Below are 18946 nucleotides of genomic sequence, written 5' to 3' on the forward strand. Positions count from 1 at the left end.
TAAGATTCCTCTTCAACCATGATTCTTTGTGGACCTCGAAAAAGAAAATAATAATAATCTAAACACACATAAGAAGTAAGACTCCAACCCCCGCGCGCGAGCCAAATTATCATGTTTGAGACTCCGATGACAATGCAAGCAAAAGGGGACTCTGACGTCCGTTTGCAAAACGTATTTATAAGAGCCAAAAAAATATTAATGTAAAACATATTTGAATTCAATGTTTTTTTCATTAGTTAGTTTAAATTAACGACTCTTTGTATGCTTATGCTCTATTTACAAGAGATTTTAGTTTATTTATATCACATTAATAATTGTATGGATATGTAGTTTCCATGTCTTTTGACGATGGGAGTAATCATGTTATCGAATTATAAATTTGTAGCATTGATACTACAATGCTACTTTTGTCTCATGGATATGTAGTTTTCATGTCTTTTGACGACGAGACAGCAAGGAAGCTGCCCTAGGAGCAGGGTGGTGGCCGCCCCAGAAACTGGCTAGCCCCATATCGGCCCCCTCTTCTTCCCTGTCTCTAGACTCCAGCTTCCGAGGATGCAAAAGCCAGGTGCTGACGGTGACACCATGGCAGGAACGAGCGATGAGGAAGGAAGACAGGGTGTTACTAGACACTGGGCCTAGTTGTTTATAAAGGTGTCGGTCAAGGTACAACAATATATGCAGCTGAGGCATCTCAACGAACAAAAGATTTAAACCTTGTTCTACACGACCTGATCAGATCAATCAAGTACTTGACATCTACCTTTATTGCATATCAACAATTCAATTAACATTTCCATTGTATTTTAAATAGTTTTTACAAACACGAGTGTATTGCACAAGCATGTGTACTAGTACAATAAAATACTAACATATTTATGATGTGTAACAAATATGATTGAAATGATCATAGAATCATGGAATATATATACATTTGTAATAAACTTATTTAGCGATATAATTTTTGGATACTTTTTATGATTTCGAAAAATGAGATGCGCAGTTACATTGGGACGGTGGAAGTCGCTTGTTCCGAACACTTCTTTTAGAGCAAAATAAACTATTTTCATAAACTAGCCGTGTTCTGCTAGGCTGCTACTACTCATCTCCTCCTGTTTCCTACATTTTTTCTGTAAAAGTAAACTGATTTTTATAAAATTCATATAAATTTTCTACATGATTCGTGTGAAATATCTATATGGCGACAGATTAAAGCAGCCTTACACGAACGACAGATACACTTCATTCTTCATATAATAGAGATTAAAAAGAATATAAAAAGTACGTCGGGTAGAGTTGCTATATTTTTTTGGAAAATTATGCAGTAATACAATATAATATAGATGCTCACAGTTCACAACGCATGCACTCTCGCTATGATAAATGCACGCGCATAGACTTCACTCCTATGAATAGGTTGACAAATTCTGCAAATGAGATTGACGAAGTCACCATATGTACCTTATTATCCACGAAAACATCGTTTACTACTAAAAATGCAGAGATGGTCATTGTAACCACTGGGCTATGTAAAGGTTTTTTTGAAGGGAAGCCACCTAATGCTCTTTATTGATTTAAAAATAGAGTTACATCATTCACCAGGGCTTTAAGAATGAAGAGCATCTCCAACAGTTTGCTAAAATATTTGCCATCCTAAAAAATTTAGCAAAAGAGGCAAAAAACTAGCTCCAACAGTTTGGTATTTCCACTTGCTAAATTGTTTCACTTGCCAAATATCCGGGCCGCGCGTGTAAGTATGCGCCGCGCGGACGCACTTGCCATCGCGCGATTCTGCGTATTCGGTGTTGCTCCCGCGAGACATGTGAAAGTTCTGACCTTGTTCCCGCCGTCATCGCGAGACAGGTGAAACTTCTGGCCTTGTTCCTGCCGTCCTGCTTGTTGCTGCAGAGATGCTGCAGAGCTGCTCGCGATGGCATGTGTTGCTACTGACGGTGATGGATGAGACACTTTGTACAGCGAATGATTTAATTAGTGATTATGTGTTGTTCTGCCGAGATGTTGTGCTGCTACTATTTAACTAAATAAAATTGCAACAGACTACAATTACAAATAAAATGACAGTACAAAAATAAATATGGATTTACATCAAATGACAGTAAAATAAACTCTTCAGGATTTTTTAGATATTGTATGAATATAAATTTGGGTGATGGTTCCAAAGATACTCGATCAGGTCTTCCTTCAACTACATATGTGTTTCTTTGTTTCTAATTTGCTGATGCGCTTGAATATATTCATCGAGTGTGCGAGTGCGGTTGTAGCAGGTACGATGGATCATCGATCTGGTAGTTGGTAGTTTATAGTGGTGGGCCTGTTTTTTCATAATTTGGCAAGTCTAATTGGCAAACTGTTGGAGATAACAAATTATTTCACTTGCCAAATCTTTTAGCAACTTGCCAACACACAAGATTTGGCAAACGTTTTTTAGCAAACGGTTGGAGATGTTCATCGCCTCAAATACAAGCATGCTTTGAGTTAACAGCAAGGGAATCCAGCCCATAGGCCTCAGCTCGTGAGCCCAATCGTCCTAGCCTCATTTACCCCCTAGAGGCCCATCAACAAAAGCCCCGCTGCTCTCGTCGCGAAAAAAAAAAGCACGCAAAGACCCCGGCACCCGCCCCCCCAGTTCCAATCTCGCCGCCGGCGCACCGCCAGGAGCAGCCTGTCCTCCCTCCGGTTGACTTTTTGTTCGCGGCTTCGCTCGCTGAGCCCCTGGGGCCGCCTCGATCCGGACTCGCCCGCGTTTGAGTCGGGGAACGAACGTCTCCCTCCGTCTCCGTCGCCCCTTGCTAACACCAGGTGGCGCTGGAATTGGTATGCGTCTTTTCGCGCAAATCCTATCTATTCGCGCGCGTGCTTGTCTTCCTTTTGTACAGAGTCTTGTGCGTTTGCAACTTCATGCCCGCTGCTTCTGAGTTGTGATGGACGAAATCGTAGTCATCATTATTCATTATAAACGCATATTGCTATACTTCATCTGTATCTGCTACTAATAGTAGCGTACATAATCTAGTTATTATGAGAAGTACAAACTATATTTCAACAGCTACCGAAACATCAGTGTTCTTATTCTAAGCGGGTTTAACTGTATAAGTGTCCCGCCCATGTTCACCCCTATTCTGGATTCATGCATGATACACCTTGACTGTGTATTTGGAACTTGCATCTATGTCTTGATGACACTGATTGGTCACTATTTGTTCTACACTGGTTGCTCACTATGAGTTTATGAGATCTTCAGTAGTACTGTAACAGCTAAAATGGCCAACTAAAATGGCAAGGAACAACACTGTTTCCAGTTAAGCTCTGTGCAATGCTCGTACCTGAGATTTTTTTCAGGTCCGGTCCAATGTCCCGAACACATCTGCACATTATATATAATTCTAATAGTACAGCTTGACAGTTCCTTCCCCTTTTGATGCTCATGGCATCACTAATATATCTTTGTTCAAGTATGTGTAGGAGATCGATCCTAATACCTCTCATGACTGCTGCCTCTATATTTATTTGAATTTTCAAAGAGAGATTAGTAGACCTCTACTGGCTAAAGGGTTACTACACCTTGTGTGATGTTAATATTTGGCTCCTACTTCTGTGCCTGATGCCTTTTCTCCCCATCGTTTTTTCAACTGTAGGAGTATTCCTATGGAGACGATCTCATCCTGTCCCATCTGCAATATACAAGTTCTTACTGTTGAGCTGGAATGGTAATGGCGGATTCTTCTCCATGCTTCTGCAATTGAGCGTCTCCTATCTTTTTTTTTTCTCCCCGCTGGTATTGTACACAACATACCACTATCTTTTGTAGGCATGCCAATAGCCATTTTGATGATGATCAACTCCAAAGGGACATGGAATTAGCACATCAGATGGCACTTGCTGAATCAAGTACAGATACCATGGTAATAATCTTGCTTTGGCTGCTTTTTCTCACATTGTTTTAATAATAGTAGCTGTAGATCATGGTCCATTTCAATAATTGAAATGCATAGCACTTGCTGAATCTAGTACAGATAGCATGGAAATATTCTGCTCACAAGTTTCTCTCTTTCACAAGAATAATATAGGCATGGATCCTTATTCATTTCTGTGGTACAATTTCTGTCTCTCTGTGTGTGTGTGTGTGTGGGGGGGGGTGGGGGGGGGGGGCTTACAGTGTTTGCATATATTTTTTGAAATTGTTGCTGTTAAAACCTTCATCAGAGATATGCTTAGACTTGAGCAGAAAGTGAAATAGTGTTCTAGTTGTTCTGGTTTGTGATCCACTAGTCTAGACACGCTTTCTACTTGATGTTTTGCATTCCTTGTTTTGGCAGAGTTATAATTCAGATGTTTTTTTTTTTTTTTTGCAGAATGACCCAAAACGTTATAGTGGATCATTCACTAGTGACTCTAATACTCTAGGGGCCTCATCAAGTCATAGTGGATACTCGCGCCATCACAGTGAGCTATTGGATGAACAAATCTCTTGCTTGGTCAGAGCACAAATTCGAAGCGAAGTTCAAGAAGTCGAAGGCGGTATTATGAGCTTGTTGAAGAGCTGCTTGGAGTCAGAAGATGGTTCCTCGACATGTATGATATCATGCTATATAGACCATCATCAGAGTCTTTCATCAGAAGATAAGGGGTGGGGATGTGGATGGAGAAATATTCAGATGCTGAGCTCTCATCTATTGAAGCAAAGACCAGAAGCTAGAGAAGTATTATTTGGTGGTTCTGGATTTGTTCCTGACATCCCTTCACTCCAGAGGTGGCTTGAGATTGCTTGGGATAAAAATTTTGATAAGATTGGCTCCAGCCACTTTCATAACGAAGTTTATGGTGCCAAGAAGTGGATAGGGGCTGCAGAATGTGCTACCCTCTTCCGCTCGTTTGGCCTCCGTGCAAGGGTTGTAGATTTTGATAGCACAGAATCATCTGACCTCCAAAGTAAGAACGGAAGCCGTGCAGCGAGTCAAGTACGAGGACCTATGGACAAGTTCTTAACAAAGAATGACTCTCCTAAATCATCATCTGAACTTTGTCGAGAGGATGCTGAAAGTATGAGAGGCCAACAGGCCCTTGTTGACTGGGTTTGGAACTACTTTGCAAGTGGGCGCTCTGATAGATTAGCCACACAGCGTGTCACTGTCAGCAATAAAACGTATGATCTTCTATGTCTCCCTTTTGAGAAATGTTCTATCCCATAATCTAAAATGCTCACACTATCTAGAAATAACTTTGTCATAGACTAATTAAAGAGGTGACGTTCACAGCCCACTGTATTTTCAACATCAAGGTCATTCAAGGACAATAGTTGGGATTCAAAAGAAAATGGCTCATCGTGGATTTCATGAACAATACTCCCTTTTGATTTTGGATCCTGGCCATGTAAGTTACAGTTATCATTCATTTTGTTGGTCTAAACTATTTTCCCTTTATTGTCAGTTGTGATTTAGTCTCACGTTCTATTTGAAGCTCAGTTTATGGTGTAAGTTGGTTGGTTTCAAAGCTCAGCGAGTATTGTGCTATTTAGTATTTTTGTTCTTCACGCTTTTTGCTGAACAATCACTTTGAGGACCACCAACATAAACTGAACATCTGGTGTCTAACTCGTCGTTCATGTATGTTTAACCCTATAGAAAATCTTGAGGCCCTCTTGCTTCTCATGTGAATGGACTCTTGTGGTATTGATTGAGAGAGCAGCAGCTTAGATGCCAAAAGCACCTGTCCACATTCGTTGTAACAAGTAATTGTTTTGATGTGTTGCAACATACTGTGGATTATTATTATTATTATTATTATTATTATTATTATTATTATTATTATTATTATTATTATTATTATTATTATTATTATTATTTGGTTCCTTATTTTGTATGCATAGTCCAACAACTAAAATAGACTTTGAAGTTTGAATTGCTGTTTCTCTATCAGTACGCTGTTCAAATGTTTTCCCTTACTGCCACAGAGAACTGCAGAGCTAGAAAGGTCTCTAAGAAGCAAAAAAGGATGGCAGCGTTTGGTGAAGAGAGGTGTCCACACACTCAGGAAGCCACAGTATCAGGTACATCAAATGACACAAAGTACATGAAATTAAGAAGGCTCACATGAATTTGTACATCTATATAATACATTATCTGGTGTACATGTCTTGTCATCAGTTGTGTTATGTGGATCCTGGAATTGCTACTTCAGAAGAGATGGAGCAACTGAAGATTATTGCTGGTATACTAGTCAGATTTTAAGTTCTTGGTAAGTATGAAAACTAACCCACATTGCTTGTTTATATATGTTAGCAGTAAAGACACACTGGGTAATTTAGATCACTACTCATCTTGTTATCCATTGTTCAGATATACAACAAAAACAAAATGAACAATTCAATTATGAGAAATTGTGGCTAACTAATTATTGGTTTCCATACCACTGTTTTATTGACGCCTTCATCAATTACTTTGACGTAGCTCAATGCTGTATTTGTGCTGTATTACCTTGATGTTCTGAAACATGTTTCTCTGAATTTCTTAATGGTTCAACAGAAAACAGGATGAAGATTATATTGTTTTGCAGACAGGGCACTCTTCCCTGGTTGAAGAAACAAGAACATCTAATCCATTGTCAAACTGTGCGCTGTACAAATGGTCCCGCAGAAAAGTATGATATATATATATTTTCCTTGTGTCTGTATGTTTCAAAGAAATACATGAAAATTCTTTAAGTTGTAGTCGACGTTTGTTTAGTATCTTGAATATTTCACAGTTGACACTATCCTCTCTCATGCCTTTTTTATTAATAAGAAAATTAAATGTAGTTCAAGACATAAATGGCAATCTAATATTCAGTGTGGTCCTAACAGGGCATGCTTGACTCATGCGAAATGCCAAGTCAAGCTTGCTGCTTAACTGTTGTTTGCAGAATCTTTGACATAGCCTGACTGATTCTGATTGCAGACTGAATTTGCTGTTGTTTGGAGGACCTTGGAAGAATCATGACTGCTTTCCTAACTGAACCTGCCAGTTGATGATGGTTGCATCTGAATCTGAGGTGTAGGTAAACGAAACAGAAGTTGACGTTGCTGTTATGTGGCCAACTTACAGGAGCCCAGTACGCTGTCTTAAGTGTTAAAGTGGAGGAGAATCAAGTATTTGTGCATATAACATAATGGCTACGGCTAATTTTTTTTTTGTTATGCATCTGATGCCGCACACTCAGCTCAGTTGACTAAATATTGACTCAAGGATTGTATTCTTCATGGAGTTGGAATCTGGAAATGGTATGATCGGGTTCGTGAAGCAAGCAGATTTCTGTGAAAGTTGTCAGCTCATCGGATATGATATGACGTCATCGAATTTTGTAGGTTATGTATTCCTAAAACATTGAAGAATTTTGGATATTATTCCTTGATAAACTGCGGTCCATTTGGATTGGACGAAACTTAAGGTGGTTTGGGGGGCGGCTATCTGTTGTGTCATGCGTCAGACATCAAAGTGTTTGTGTTTGAATGCTACGTGTAGCTGTTGCCTGTAATTGCAGTCTCTTTGCTTGTTGGGTGTTGAACCATTCCAAGAATTATGAAATAAGTACATATTTACCATCATTACGGGTGAGTGTTATATAAAATACCACGTCAGTGACACATATTATGGTGTCATTCGTAAGAGTGGTAAAAAATCAAATGCACAAGAATTATAGTTGCACGTTGGAGTGTCATGTTTACTTGAGTTTATCTGTCAAATTTATTAGCTATTTAGCAATGTTTTTCTCAAATCAGTGAATAATATTTTCTGCCATGGTTTTTCAGCGGAGCGAACATTTGTCATCTACCGTACTTCACTTGTGTCTGCTTTAGTCGTCTTTTTTCCACCCAAGGAATACGATTACTCCAGACTATATAGATTAAAGTAATCCCCGCAAGTTATGACCGGTCAACAGCGTGATAAGACAAATACTAGGAAAGTAATGGCTGTCAACTAATTTGTCATTATTCTATACAAAGGATTTTGTCAATATTGTTGAGCACGGCATGCGAATTGATTTTTTGTTTTTGCAGCACGGCTCTCCAGACCAGGTGCTGCTACGGTTGCAAGGGTCAACTGAAATTGCCAACAATAATGTCTAATGCTTGTGTACGTATATATTTATAGTATCTTCCTGATTTGACCCATAATAATAATAAGAAGAAAATAAAAAAGAAAAGAAAAGAAGATAGAGCCACCCTATTTGCTTTTGCTCTGGTGCGGGCCCACCCACCAGTGGTAGAACAAAGTGAGGGTGACGTGTAAGTCACAGGCAGCCGCACGAACACGCACGCACGTTCTCCGTTCTCCCACACAACACAAAAGCAAGCAGAGAGGAAGGGGGTTCCATTCCATCCAATTCCAAATTCCAATCCAAGATCTCTCTAGTCTCTGCTCTTCCTCCGTCGCACGCACGCACGCCTCAGCAGTCGCAGGTCGCAGGGCAGGGCCCCACCGCTCCACCGCCCCGCGCCAGCCAATGTCAGGCGACGGGGACGCGCGCGGCCTCGAGGCGGCGGCGTCCGCCGCGGCCGAGGCAGCGCGGGAGCTGCGGGAGGCGGCCGCGGCCCTAGTCGCCACCCGCGCCGCCGAGGAGGACGCGCTGCGCCGCCGCGCCGTGGCGCTCGACGCCGACGTCCGCCGCCTCCAGGGCTCGCTCCACGCCCTCGACTCCTCCACGATCGACAAGGTCCGCCTAGCCTCGCATCGCATCGCCTTCTCTTCCTCCACCTCTCCTCCTGCCAGGCTCTTGCCTCACGAAAGCGCGGTTGCTCCTCCCGTATCTCAGATCGCGATTAGCTTGCCGACCCGTATCTCAGATGAAAGCGGGGGATTGCATCGAAACTTGCGCTGTGATCCCATCCTTTGCTCCCCGTCTCATGCATGGCCTGGAGATGCCCGCCTGCAGGATTATTAGTAATTAGGTTGCCTTGTTTCGTCCACATTTTTCGATGATGATGGCTCTGGAGTCTGGAATGGTGACGCCCCGCTACTGTTTCGAGGATAAGATTCCATCCAATTCTGGTAGCTTGTCGTCTGTCTGTCTGTATCTCACAAGCTGTGGAAAGATGTGTCACGTCTGTCTGCAAGCTGTGGGGAAATCTGTTAATAACAAGACACCTATAGATGCCAGCCTGAAATCCGAATTCAACTTAATTAATCAAATGGCTGTGCACACGCTGGCTTTAGTTCTTCTTTCGTTTTGGTTTGGAAATTTACATGGATTTGATCATGCAAGTTGCTATGTGTAGTGCAGCGTGGTAGCCTGGTAGGGACAGCTAGATTATATGAACACATTGGCCTAGGACCGTTATTGTGTGCTACTGAAACGTCACATCTTGTAAAACTCTAAGCATCTTCTTATGGATTAGCACCCTGCAGATCCTTGCAAGCCCACTAGGTTCCAAATGACCTACAGGTCCCCCTCTGCTCTTGTTCGAAATGTGACATTTCAGATTTATACTTGATGCAGGTCGAGGAGGAACTGGAGCGTGCCAGGGTGGCAATCACGGATAGTGATGTGGCTTCGTTTCTACCTAGCAAGCGAAATGGTTGGATATGTTTTGTTTTATATATATACTCCGCCCCGTTTTGCCCTCGGCTTAATTGTTATCGACAAGTTATGATTTGTTAATTTTTTGATGTACCTTTGTCTGAACATGCAGGGAAGTTTCTTAAGACGTTTCTAGGCCCTGTGAATGTGCGGGTGGCGAGGAAAGAAGATAAGCTCAAAATCAAGGATGAGTACAACAATTATAGGGTATGCTTAAGATACTTCTTCAATGTCGTTTGGAAAGACCTTTTTGTCAGGGGTTTTCAGATATGAAAGCAAGAACTGAAATAACAGTATTGTCAGCTTAAACTTTTTCCCTTTTATATTGGTAACTTATGGGTTCCGATGATTGCTTCAAGCCTTCAATTGGCATAAAGTTTGGTTTATGTAAGCATTAAGATGAAACTTGTATAATATATGTCTCCTTTAATCTGCCATTGCTTGCAAAATTTTTAAGAGAAACTGAAATCATCACTGTAAACATGACTAATTCAGTAAGGTCTTCTAGTGAAACATCTAGCTAGTACAGAAACACATAATACTGGGCTGTATGTTGGTAAATGCATTGTCATATTGTGTAAAAATATACTTTGGGGGTTTTGAATCCAAGTAATGCTTAGATCTTTGGGCTGAACTGATATTTCATCTTGTAAACTATAAGGATGCCTCCCACCAATGGTGTTGATGTTTTAACCTGTTCTATTGGCAGGATAGGACTGCCTATAAGTTTCTGTTGTTTCCATCTATCCTCCTCCTACTGAGATGGTGGATATGGGATGGATGCCTTCCAGCATTGGCTGTTCAAATTTACCAGGTGTTTTGTCGATACTGTGATACTCCTTAGAATATGTTCACTGTGCTGATCACTGCATTGTCCAACAAGAACTATCTAAATAATGTCTTGCTGCTTCTCAGGCTTGGTTACTATACCTGTACACAAGCTTTGCTTTGCGTGAGAATGTATTAATTGCGAATGGAAGTGACATTCGTCCATGGTAAGGGATCATCACTTCTAAAGTTTCACTGCTTAAGATATTAAATTTTTAAACTGCAGCATTTAAGGTTAGTTGCAAATGTCCATTTGTAAAACATAGCTGGTTAAATGTTTCTCAATTCAAATAATTTGTTGACAGTGTTTAGTTTATTCTCTGGTTAAATTTCTTTTCCAATGCATGCTTTCTCTATCATGATTCACTGTTACATTTTCAGGTGGATATATCACCACTATCTAGCAATGCTGATGGCTCTTATTAGCCTTACATGGGAGATAAAAGGACAACCTGATTGTTCTAGCAAGCAGGTATATGCTCCCTTTTTTTCTGGAAAGAAGCACTGATGCAGGCATCGCCTTGGGAAATTTCCTAATGTTGCACTCAAACAATAATCTTTTTGCAGAGGGGGGTGCAACTTTTCTTGCGTTGGGCAATCATGCAAGGCATTGCAATGCATCTACAGAACAGATACCAGCGCCAAAGATTGCGTACTCGAATAGCTCTAGGAAAGGTAAGGTCTTGTTTGAATTTAAGAAACTAACTAACCTCTGTGGCATTCGAAACTTATAATTTCAATACATAGAATAAGCGTATCTCACATAAGTATTCCAAACATGATCCTAACTAGAATTACAAAAAGGTCCTTGTGTATGATAAAACATTTTTGAAACCAAGGAACATTCTCCATTTCCATTAGCTTCATAGTGGAAATTTGTATATGATGAAACTAGATGCATGGAGATCTTCACTAGGTGCTTACAAAGAACAACTCAAGATAATCAATGTTTCTCTGATTTAGTACTCTCAAAAAACAGTCAGTGAATTTATCGTAAAAGAAATCTTGTGGGCAGAGCTTATTGGTAGAATGTGAACCTGTGAATCAGTATTGTGTCACATCATTATCTAATACTTTTTAAGGTTAACCTAACTTCTCTCCCAATTAACTCCTTGCAGGCTAAAAGAATGGATGTCGTCGCTGGAGAAACAGCTGGTGTGGAGGGGCAGTTGTTGCTGCTATATCCTGTCCTTTTCATATTACAGGTATGTTGTTTGCACAATTCGAATTATTGCAGATCCTGGTTTTTCTCTCGAACTGAGTTGCCACTCAACTTGAACCCTCCAGAATAAGTTGTTGGTCCTTCATGCATAAATCCTGTCTAATTGGACTAAATATCATTTGTTTGCTGCACTGACGCACCTGGTCCTGATACTCTTATGTTTTCAGGGTTTTGAAGCATATGTTGGAGTTTTGCTTCTTCAGACAGCTTTGCATGGGCTTGCCTCCCAGTGGCAGGCAAGAATGATTTAACAGTTTCTCTATTACAGTTGAATGTCAGATAGGATTAAATTGTCTAGGCTCTTGATTGAATTTATTGCTGTCTGGAATTTATTGCCTTTTCCAAAATTCGAAATTCTGGGTGGGGGTGGAGGGATATAGGTTTGAATAGATCTTGACATGCCACTTGGCACTTGTTCTGGAGTGAAATTTACACCACATTTTCTTTTTTTACCAGGTTGTAGTCTGCGGGATCTTGCTGGTGGTTATGGCAGTCGGCAACTTTGTCAACACTATGGAGACACTGCTCCTGAAACTGAGGTTCAAAGCAAAGATGAAGAGAGCAAAGAACAGACAGGATCGCCCACATCAAAATTGACAGGCATCATGGTTCCTGGAACCATCGGTTTGTAAATCCTTTGAGCTGTATTAAAGGATTTTCAATGTTCCTGGAACCATCGGTTTGTAAATCCTTTGACATTGAAAATTGACAGAGCAAAGCTGACACCATCGGTTTGTAAATCCTTTGACCTGTATTAACATTTTTGCCTGCTTGTAATTCTCTGTTTTGGTAATTGGCCCTGTAACATTGAAGTTAATATTCCACACAACACGACGGATGAAGACAATATTTCCTCTTCCTCAGATGAAAATTGCGAGTTTGCGCTGTACTATGCTTTCTGTTTAAAACATATGGGGTCCTGAAATAGGACAATAATAATAATGTATGTATCTGAAGTTGTGAATAGGCTCCATATAAAATGGAGCAGAGCCGCGTAAGGTTGGATGTTGTCATGTACTTACTACTTACGTACTTTATACAGGGATTGGTGTAAATGAAATAGCATCATTTCAGTCTTGTGCTTCAACTACTGGTGCAGACTGCAGAGTAGTAGTACTGCTGACAGTCGCATCAAGTGTGAAGCAATTTGTTTTGCAGAAACTAGTTGAGCGTTAGATTTATTTATTTGTCACAAGACATTTTCAGTGTCCCATGAGCATGTACCCTGTTGTAACGATCAATCATTGTAACTTGAACAAATATTGGTGCTACCGTGCTAGTAGGAGTATTTTGCAAGCTTTTGTTTTGGAGGATGGTGTGGTCCAGGAAATTCTCTCGACATCTTACATCACGCACTAAATTACCAAAAACATCCGCAGGACCAGTGTTGGAGAATCCATACGGGCTAACACACGGAGCAAATCTTTCCAACAATCATTAGTGTGAGTAGTGGAGTATGTATATACTCCGTATGCTGCAAATATGAGCTGGCTGGTCCTCCAAAAAACTGCCGCTGCCTTGGAGCACAACCTGAATGATGAGCATGCTTCACTTGCTCCCTTGCCTTTGCCTGCACATCATCACTCAATCATTGAGATAGCTACTACTCTAGTTAGCATCCTAGTCCTATATTCCTAGTGAGTGAGTTTTGTAGACAAAAGATCATCTTGTCTGTTCGTTGGAGCTGCTGCTGGGCCAAGCAAACTTTAGAAGTTAGAACCCCGTCCCGTTCCGTTTAGGACACCCTATTCACGCCTCCGGTCCCGATCTCGATGGACTTTTTCCAATGGAGAGACATGTGTCTGTAGCATGGAGTACCCTTCCAAACGGGTTCTTACTACAATAAATACTACTGTACTCTTAGGGTCTGTTTGGTTCCCCTTGCTAAATTTTAGCTAGCTAAAATTATTTTAGCTACTCTTGGGTGACTAATGAAATTCTACTATTTTAGCTTCTTTTAGTCAATATGTTTGGAACTTTAGCTACTAAAGTGACTAAAGTTTAGCTAGCTAAAATTTAGCAAGGGGAACCAAACATGGCCTTAGTATGCAGTAAAGAAAATGCACAGTACGTCAATCCATTCCATATTTACATTTCACTCTCGGATGAATCTCTTCTCCCCTCCACTCCAATGCACAATCCATTTTCTTACAATCCTACCCTAATAAACATCATGCAAGGACAACAACGAAAAAGGAAGAATTTACATACGTACTTTCGCTACAAGAACACACATGACACATCGGAAGCTAAGACGTCTTAACTGCTCTAAACACAATGGAAGGGGGGGCGATCTCGAATCGAAGAAATTAATAAAACGGAGAGTAAATAAAATCCAAAAAAAAAAAAACTCAAAATCATGTGAGCTCCAGCAGCTTGCTGAGCTGGATATGGTGACCGTAGCCTGCCTTGGCGATGGACCTGGCCGCCTTCTCCGCGATGGCGGCGCGCACCTGCGCCATGGACGGCCGGAGCCCGGGCTGCGCGGCGACGCACTCCACGGCGAGCCTGGCCACGTCGGCGGCCTCCTCCTCGTCGTACCCGCCCTCCCCGACGAGCCTGCCGTCCACGAGCCCCGCCACCCCGCGCGCCCTGACGCGCGGCACGATCCGCGCCGTCAGGTTCTCACCGGACGCCGCTTCTTCGCCGCCGGCCGCCGGCAGGCCCGTGACGGCCTCGAGCAGGAGCACGCCGAAGCCGTAGACGTCGGACTTGCTGGACACGATGCCCGTGCGGAGGAAGAAGGGGTCGGCGTAGCCCGGCGACCCCACGGCAACTGTGGCGCGCGCCGGCGCCACCGCCGCCGAGAAGCCCTCGCAGGCGGAGCCCAGGTCGCAGAGCCGCGCGCCGCCGCCGCCGTCGAGGAGCACGTTGGACGCCGACACGTCGCCGTGCACCACCGCGGTGGAGCCGCCGTCGTGCAGGTGCTCCAGCGCGCACGCCACGTCGTGGAGGATGCGCATGCGCTGCGCCCACGACAGGAGCGGCGCGGTGCCTGCCGTTGCTCCGTGGAGCGCGTCCGCTAGCGTGCCGCCGGCGAGGTACTCCAGCACCAGCGCGCCCTCTTCCTCTGCACGCGCACACTCACACAGTAACAGTCATTAGTTTACCACTCCATGCATCTCCATACATGTTTTCACCGCGGAGTGAAAGTGAAAGTGAATTGAATGGAAAAAAAAAAAAAAGAGGCGACAGCGACGACCAAGCTGAACAAGAGCAGGTTTGAGTTTGACGAGAGGGGGTGGGGCGTCGCCGTACAAAAATGAATGAATACGCGGTGTAGCCGTTGCACTCGGCTCTCGTTAGGCGTTAGGTAGGTAGGGAGTAAAGTGATGTCACGCACGCACTGCATAATTCATTTCACCTCACTGTGGCACAGCAACCCTTTTTTTTCTTTTGCATTTTGTAATAATTTATATGCATTTTGTTTTTAGACACTAAAGGATGCTAAAGTGTCTAAATTAATTAAAGCCCCTTCATTTCTGCGAAGGAAAAGTCTAAAGCTCCTTCATTTCTTGGTTGCTACTCGCTACTTTGATAAAGAAATGTGTAAGCTTTGACTTCAATCATGACTTGTACTAAGTAAAGTGTAAACAAAGTCAATGCACGCCATATCTAATCTAAGTTACCCTAAATCAATTTGCCTACATGTAAGCAAGTTCCATGTCGAAATAATTGGTACTATATGTTTACTTAAGGTGTATGAACTGGTTGGTGTCTATCTATCTATCTATCTATCTATCTATCTATCATAAAAATAAAATATTTTTATTTATAACAATAAAAATAAAAATAAAAACCGTAAAAGAATACTCAAGTTAAAACAAGGAACAGGGACAGTCGGTTGGAGCAGAACAAAGTAGCGTAAGCGTGGAGTGAAAGTGAAAGTGAAAGCTTAATGATTTCTGTGTAGTGTAGCTCCATGAAAAAAAAAGAGAGGGAAAAAGAGATGAATAGCAAGGCGCGCACGCGCGAATGAACTCACCGTGGTCGTCGGAGTAGGCGAGGAGCGCGACGATGTTGGGGTGTCGGAGGCGGCGGAGCAGGTCGAGCTCCTGCCGGAACGCGCGCAGGCGGCGCTCGCCGCCGCACCAGCGGTGCACCTTGACGGCGACGGGCGAGCCGTCCATGAGCCTGGCGAGGTACACGGTGCTGGAGCCGCCGCGGCCCACCACGGCCGCCTCGTCGAACCCACCGGTCAGCGCCTCCACCTCCCGCCACGCCAGCCGCCGCGGCACCTGCGCCTCTTTCTTGACGGCTGCTATTAGTAACGGTTGCTGCTGCTGCTTGGGCTTGGCCGCCGCCGCCGCCGCTGGCTGTGGCTGACGATGACGAGGCGCTGCTGGTGCTCGCGCCTCGGGGTCGGCGTCGGCGGAGGGCCGACGGCGGAGGGCGGCTAGGCAGTGGCGGATGAGAAGGAAGGCGATGGTGCCGGAGGCTAGCAGGAGGACGCAGAAGAAGAGCAAGGCGAGCGCCACGGCCACCTCCATGGCGCCCCCTCTCTCTCGCGGTAGGCTGCTCGCTGCTGTCAGAACTCAGCTGCTTCTTGCTTCAGTGTGGGGAAAGCAAGGCAAGGCAATTAAGGCACAGGAAGGGGAGAGGTGAAGAAGCCCACGGTATATATATATATAAGTATATATGATGACAAGGGAAAATAAAATGGAAGGAAAAGTGGTGGCAAGTTAAAAGGCAGAGCTTGATACATATGCATCAGCTAACCTCATTCATTTGTGTTTAGCTTTAGCTTGCTTCGCTCGATCGCTCGGTTGTTGAAGAGGGCCACTTCACAAATTAAACACTGTTTGATTAATTTGTGGAGCAGATACCCAAAAAACATGATTCGATTTTTTGTATGGAAGATTTCAACTTTGACCCTCACAATATACGGTCAATTTTTTATAGCATCAGACGACGATCAAATCAAATCAAATGGGACGGTTTTTCTGAGACAGGTGGCAGGTGCATAGGAATAGAATATAATATTTTGTTTTATTTTATTTTATTTTATTTTATACATAAGCCAATGGAATAGTATATATATAGATGCTTGGAGACAGACAGAATTAAAGCTCGTTGACACATCTCAGCAGCCACAGAAGTAGAGCAGCTAGTATCTAGAGCAAAAATCCTCAAATTATAACATGCATCTATTAGTATAGTGATTAGTACATGAGATTTTGTGAAGCGCTAGCTGTTCAGCGTGGACGGCGGAATATTATACACGTTCTTAATTACTTCGATCCAGTCTATGCATGAAGTGAATTCCCATGCATATATACAGATGTAACAGTGCAGTAGTACGTTTTTATACACGGTTAACGAACCTACAAAAAATATATGGGAGTGTGATCCGAGCTAGTAATAAAAAAAGTTACTCTACTGTGGAGGTGCCACAAGTAACCACCTGTACGTACATGATAGAATTTGCGTGCAATGAATGAACGGTGGTTCCGATGCCTAATACAGGTTGTGTGTAATAATAAAGAATTAAGAGAGGGTACAGTAATCAGGATGAGGAGTTATTAGCCGGCCTGAAAATTGTCTGAATGCGTATGACTACTGTTGTTTGGTTGAACAGCGTAACAAACCGTGCTTGCATATGCAGCACCCAAAAAGAAAAAAGTACTGTGCAGAAGCATTACTAAACACTACTTGCATCAATAGTAGACACACACTAATAAGCTAAGCATGTTTGGATCACCTAGCTAGAACTAGGGCTAAAATATGTACTACGTGGCTAAAGTTTAGTCTAGTACTAGCTATTTGATATCATGGAAAAGCAAGTAATTTTTTGGACAAAGACTCATCATGTGCACATCTGTAATAAATACAAGTTTACATTTGCTAACAAATTATTAACTAATTGCTAGCTAGCTGGGTTCTAAATACTTTTAGTCCATCTTTCTTTGCATATTTAGGAGTAAAGTTTAGTCCATGGTACCCAAACTTAGTCCATGATATAGTAGAGAGAGCAAAACACAAAGCTTTGCCTAACTTATATTAATAGTAGACAAGAGATGAACAAATAACAAAACAGAAGTCCCACAAGCCACACACACCTCAAAACAATGACACATACTACACGAGTTTATTAAAAACTAAACAATATTAATAGAGATAAAAACTAAATAGTAGTAGCATTAGCAATAGCGGATAATGTTGCGATATGCACAATTGTGCACTGGAAGCAAGGTACATACCTTTTATAAACTAGAAACATATCTCGTGTGGTGTTGAAGGAATTTACGGATGAATTAGAATGATATTAGACTAAATTACTTATATGAAGAAAACTATTACTCCCTTCGTCCCATAAATAATTACATTTCTTTTGACTTCTATTATTCATGTTTGACCATTTGTCTTATTTAAAATTTTTTAATAAATATTATTTATTTTTCATGACTTATTTTATTGTTAGATATATTTTTATAATAATTTATTTATTTTATTATTTGTACAAGAAATTTAAATAAGACGAATGGTCAAATATGAATCGTAGCGGTCAAAGAAATGCATTTATTTGTGTGATGGAGGGAGTATAAATTAGTTATAGTGGATGATGTGGCATACTAACAACGATAGTTAAATGTATGTGATTGTAGACCGGTAAGGTGCAATAGTAAGATGTTGAGATAGAATGGCTAGTAGATATAGATATAGATATAGATATAGATATAGATATAGATATAGATATAGATATAGATATAGATATAGATATAGATATAGATATAGATATAGATATAGATATAGATATAGATTTGATATATATATTAATTAGTTACTATAGTTTGGTGGTAAAGACAATAAAATGGAGATATTAGTTCTACTTACTGTACAATATATAATAATTGTATTAATCGAGAAAGTATGCTTGTATTTTAATTATATTATTATGGGACTTGTGATTTTTTAGTTTTCTTTTAGGCAACGGTTATTACATATGTTTTATACTAAAATTGCATATTTCGTTCATTTTGCAATTTCTGTGCGGCAAGCCGTGCCTTTCCTATTGATGGATGGAGCTGAGATGTGACATCGTCTATATATTCGTGTTGGTTAGTTATTAGTTATTATCCAACGGATTTGCTAAGCTGGTACTACATGGAGGGTCACATACTCGCACCCTCACATGTACAGCACGTACCAGCAATATAATCAAAAGCCAAATGCGTGCAGCAACGACTATTTGTAGCTAGGTACCCATTTTTAATTAAACAACTTTTAGGCAAAAAAAAATTTAATATTTTAATAATAGTTCGTCCCAAAACTAAATTTCTTGAACGAGTCACTTGAGCCGCATCAGAGGCTCTGCCGCTATTC

At 41.6% G+C, this 18946-nt stretch overlaps 3 protein-coding genes across 4 annotated transcripts; 2 read left to right on the forward strand and 1 right to left on the reverse strand.

Annotated features, from left to right (window-relative positions):
* On the forward strand, nucleotides 2603-7600 carry LOC8066483 (zinc finger with UFM1-specific peptidase domain protein). Of its 2 annotated transcripts, XR_002452404.1 has the most exons (9): nucleotides 2603-2835; nucleotides 3657-3728; nucleotides 3830-3923; nucleotides 4374-5164; nucleotides 5277-5391; nucleotides 5972-6067; nucleotides 6165-6255; nucleotides 6543-6657; nucleotides 6954-7600. XR_002452404.1 is itself a non-coding variant. In XM_021459728.1 (8 exons), exons 2-7 carry the CDS (start codon nucleotides 3667-3669, stop codon nucleotides 6246-6248), a joined length of 1242 nt encoding a protein of 413 aa, XP_021315403.1. In that variant the 5' UTR covers nucleotides 2603-2835; nucleotides 3657-3666; the 3' UTR covers nucleotides 6249-6255; nucleotides 6954-7600. The 2 variants fall into 2 exon arrangements, 1 of the variants encoding a protein (XP_021315403.1); XM_021459728.1 differs by lacking the exon at nucleotides 6543-6657.
* Nucleotides 8364-12573, forward strand: LOC8085176 (transmembrane protein 120 homolog). The gene is made up of 10 exons (XM_002451315.2): nucleotides 8364-8709; nucleotides 9493-9571; nucleotides 9686-9780; nucleotides 10283-10387; nucleotides 10489-10568; nucleotides 10783-10873; nucleotides 10969-11076; nucleotides 11520-11606; nucleotides 11791-11859; nucleotides 12080-12573. Exons 1-10 carry the CDS (start codon nucleotides 8500-8502, stop codon nucleotides 12218-12220), a joined length of 1065 nt encoding a protein of 354 aa, XP_002451360.1. The 5' UTR covers nucleotides 8364-8499; the 3' UTR covers nucleotides 12221-12573.
* LOC8085177 (probable receptor-like protein kinase At1g33260) lies at nucleotides 13690-16548 on the reverse strand. The gene is made up of 2 exons (XM_002453087.2): nucleotides 15609-16548; nucleotides 13690-14693 (listed from the first exon to the last, which is right to left on the reverse strand). Exons 1-2 carry the CDS (start codon nucleotides 16111-16113, stop codon nucleotides 13981-13983), a joined length of 1218 nt encoding a protein of 405 aa, XP_002453132.1. The 5' UTR covers nucleotides 16114-16548; the 3' UTR covers nucleotides 13690-13980.

This window comes from Sorghum bicolor, chromosome 4, assembly GCF_000003195.3.
Source record: "Sorghum bicolor cultivar BTx623 chromosome 4, Sorghum_bicolor_NCBIv3, whole genome shotgun sequence".
NCBI lineage: Eukaryota > Viridiplantae > Streptophyta > Magnoliopsida > Poales > Poaceae > Sorghum > Sorghum bicolor.